At 46.7% G+C, this 3,960-nt stretch overlaps 1 protein-coding gene across 1 annotated transcript in view; it reads left to right on the top strand.

The window, feature by feature from the left end:
* Nucleotides 1-425: 425 nt before the first annotated feature.
* LOC101652285 (probable E3 ubiquitin-protein ligase HERC6) overlaps nucleotides 426-3,960 on the top strand; it is a 61,075-nt gene continuing 57,540 nt past the window's right edge. The window contains exons 1-2 of the mRNA XM_004703426.3: nucleotides 426-650; nucleotides 3,022-3,181. Coding sequence (XP_004703483.2) covers nucleotides 458-650; nucleotides 3,022-3,181 — 353 coding nt within the window. The 5' untranslated portion in view covers nucleotides 426-457. The remainder of the gene's footprint in view (nucleotides 651-3,021; nucleotides 3,182-3,960) is intronic.

Raw genomic sequence — 3,960 nt, 5'->3', positions numbered from 1 at the left:
ATCACTATGCTTTAATTATGTTCAATTTTTAACAATGAAAATACATCCTGCATATCAGATATTTGCAATACGATTCATAACAATAGCAAAATTACAGTTAGGAAGTAGCAATGAAAATAATTTTACGGTTGGGGGTCACCACAACATGAGGAACTAACTGTATTAAAGGACGCGGCATTAAGAAGGTTGAGAACTACTGACCTACACTCTTGCACCACCCAACGACTGCTACCTGACATAGCACTCTACCTTTATCTGTTTATGTTCTCAAAATGCTTAATCAGGGTCCTCCCCGGTTGCCTCACGACAGCGCTACTGGGGACCAATTGAAAGTCAGGCAGAGATCTGAAAGGGGCTGTATCACCCAGCCTCCACAAAACACGTATCGCCTTCCTTTGTGATCCTGCACGGGATGGAGCGGTCAGCGTCTCCTGCAGGGGCTCCGTCGCAGAGCCAGATGTACTTGTGCTGGGTCGCGGGCTCCAGGGGTCCCCTGCACCAGCAGGTGGCTGGCACCCAGAGACTGCGGCAGGCGGCCTCCGGGGAGCGCCACTCGCTGCTGCTGCTGAGTGATGGCACTGTCCACGCCTGGGGTGACAACTCCAAGGGCCAGCTGGGCCAGAGAGGCGAGACACACCGTAAGCAGCCAGGTGAGCGCCAGGACCCAGGTGCACAAGCCAGAGGGCTGGGTTGGGGCTCCAGAGTTGAGGACACCTACGGTCTGATGCAATAGTCGCCTGCCCTTCTGTGGATTGCCAACGCACGGGGACTCCGTGTGGCAGGTGCCCCGTAGGGTTTCCCAGGCTGTGATCCTCAGGGGAGCAGCTCTCCAGGTCGCTGCTTGGGAGGGCGGCTGGGGAGTTCCAACAGTTGCTCTTTGCAGTCACCAGCCCAGCGCTTAACCGACCCCAGGGATGCCAGGGCTTCTTCCTTGAGCAAAAACCGTGTCCCTCTCCGCCCAAGCCTAACTAAGTTTCGGTTTCAAGATCTGCCTGGAGTTTTGTTTCAGTTTCAAATGCATCAGTAAAGCGAAACTGAGAACCGAAACTAACCTGACTGCGCGCCTAGACTGGGGTGTGGTCCATGGCGCCTGCGCTTCCAGCGGCCACTCTGCTCTGCGGATCCCCAGCCAGGAGTTAGCCTGGCTGTCCTAAAGCGGTCCTCAGAAATGTGCAGGGGGGTCACTTGTGTTAACAGATCAAAAACATGTATATTAAAGCATTGTTGTAGAAACACAGGGAGAGAAATCGCTTATACTTCCAACACCCAGAGACAACTCCTAATAATATTTTCATGCAGTTCCTCTTTGTATATCTATATACCAAAAACCAACTGGCAGACACTGACAGAGTTAGAGCAACCTTAGAAAGCCCAGTCTTTCTCCCGCCAATCTGCTGATGGTTTCGGACTGTTGGCCATGCAGTTCTTTATAAAGAATATATATGATATGTAATATTATATAGAAAAAGCATATATATCCTTTATTAAAACCATGACCAGTTTTGTAGCTGAAGGGTTTATACACCTCTGTAGATTATATTTTCACACCACCAGGGAGGGCAAGGTGTATGTGAACACCTCACTGCCATTGGGTCGACTCTGAGTCATAGTGATGGCCGACTGCAGCCGCCATTGTGGGTCTCCGAGACGCTAACCAACAGGAAGAGAGACTCATCTCTCTTCCAAACCTTGTGATTTGCAACCCAACGCGCAACCCACTACACCACCACGGCTCCACAAAATAATATGATGAGAATAAACGCAAAATTAAAACTCAAGCCTCTGGCAATTCCGACTCAAAAGGGCTCCCAAGGGTTTCCAAGACAACATTGTGGAGAAGTATTCCCTGTTAATGAACCTGCCAGGCGATCTGTTCTAGTAAGGGTTACATCCTAGAACCCCTCTGAGTTATTTTTGCTTCATCACATTTGGCTTGGGTATCTTAAGGGTAGCTGATTGCCAGACCTTTCTTCCAAGATACTAGTGGGTTTGAACTTGCTAATCTTTAGCATAGTTTCACTCTGCCAGAGAGTCGGTTTTGACTCATAGCAACCCTCCAGACAGGGTATTACTGTCCCTGTGGATACTCCAGCCTATAACTCTCTATAGGAGTAGAAAGCCTCTTTCTCCCAGGCTATTGGTTTTGAACTGCTCAGCTTGACTTTAGCAGCCTAATGCTTAACTCCTGCGCCACCAGCGCTTGTTCTTAGATTAGTAGTCCCCGGTAAATTACTGACCATCTAGAGCAGCGGTTCTCAACCTGTGAGTCTCAGCCCCTTTGTGGGTTGAAGACCCTTTCACAGGGGTCGCCTAAGAGCATCCGAACACATTTCTGAAGGTCTTAGGAACCGAGACACCGCTCTTCTATCCGTCTCCAGGTGGGTCGTCCACATGCAGATACACCCACATACGAGTACACAGTACACGGTGTGATGACGTCATCGCGCCAACCCCATCACGCACACCCCGTACAAATACAGGTGTGTTTGAAAGCAGCAGTATTGCAGGTAAAATGATACTTCATGAATTATAATTACTGGGTAAATGCGTTAATCACTGTGCTTTAATTATGTTCAATTTGTAACAATGAAAATACATCCTACATTTCAGATATTTACATTACGATTCATAAAAGTAGCAAAATTACAGTTATGAAGTAGCAACGAAAATAATGTTATGGTTGGGGGCCACCAAAACATGAGGCACTATATTAAAGGGTCGCCGCATTAGGAAGGTTGAGAACCACTGAACTAGAGGTTTTGAAAGAGAGCACTGCCTTCACTTCACTTCACTCGCTGCCTTTCGATGCCTGGGGACACTACAGGGAGGGGAGAACCGCCCTTGTGGGTTTCCCGGATGTAATTCTTACCGGCATCAGGCGGTTTCAAACTGTGGAGCTTGTAGTTAACAGCCCGACGCATACCTCCTTACACCACCAGGGGTCCTTACAGCATTGTCCTAGATTTATTAAATTAATCATCTGGTGGGAGTTTTGTTTTGTTTTTGCCTTTTTTAAAACAGGACCGATTCGGGCATTGGAAACTCTGAATGTGGATCTCCTGAGCTGTGGGAGGGAGCACTCCTTGGCAGTTTGTCACAAAGGAAGGGTCTTCGCGTGGGGAGCTGGTGCCGAAGGACAGCTGGGAATTGGAGAATTTAAGGAAATAAGTTTCATCCCTAAGTAAGTACTTCAATTATTTTAGTGTTTTTTAGAACCAGGTACAAAGATGACCATGGAAAACAAACCCCTGACCACAATGACGACCATCCAATGAGGAAGGGAGACAAAAAGAACCGCTTTAACACTGATTATGATTTAATTAGAATCCTGTGAAGAGAAAGGGCGGGGTGAAAGGAGAAGATATGGGCTGCTAACCTCAAAGTCAGCAGTTCAAAGCCACCAGCCCCTTAACCTTCTCCAGAAGCTTTCTACTGTCCTACAGAGTTACAGTTGGGGAACCCCATAGGACCAGTTCTACCCTGTCCCAGGGTGGTTGTTAGTGGGATTTGACTTGATGGCAGTGAGTTTGAGGGGGTTTTGTTTGTTTGTTTGGGGGAGGGGAGGAATACAACCTTTTGGTCTACCATAGCCATTGGGTTCAAATCTTTTAATTAATAAAGTGGGGTTCACATGTCTTCAAATACAGGGCAAGTGATATGATAGGCAGTTAACTCTGCATTGTATGTGATGAATTACCTACTTAAAAAATTTTAAGTTAGGGGTTTGTTTGCTTTTTATATTAGGAAGTTGCTTTTTATTACTGCCTCTGGCTGTTAAATCTTGAGAGATTTCTGTAGCTCTGTGAAATAAGCATTGAACTTGGAATGAAAAGACCAGGGTTTGAGCCCACTTCTTTTTTTTTTTTTTTGAGCCTACTTCTACAACTCGACAACTGTTAGACTTCCCTGAGTTCTTCCAGGTTGAACCATATGGGGTTATTGGTAATTATATGGTTTTGA

The sequence above is a fragment of the Echinops telfairi genome, unplaced genomic scaffold (assembly GCF_000313985.2).
Source record: "Echinops telfairi isolate 266 unplaced genomic scaffold, ASM31398v2 ScPeMD7_7468;HRSCAF=8506_0, whole genome shotgun sequence".
Lineage (NCBI taxonomy): Eukaryota > Metazoa > Chordata > Mammalia > Afrosoricida > Tenrecidae > Echinops > Echinops telfairi.
The sequence above is the reverse complement of the archived record's forward strand: the minus strand, read 5'-3'. Positions and strand labels throughout refer to the sequence as shown.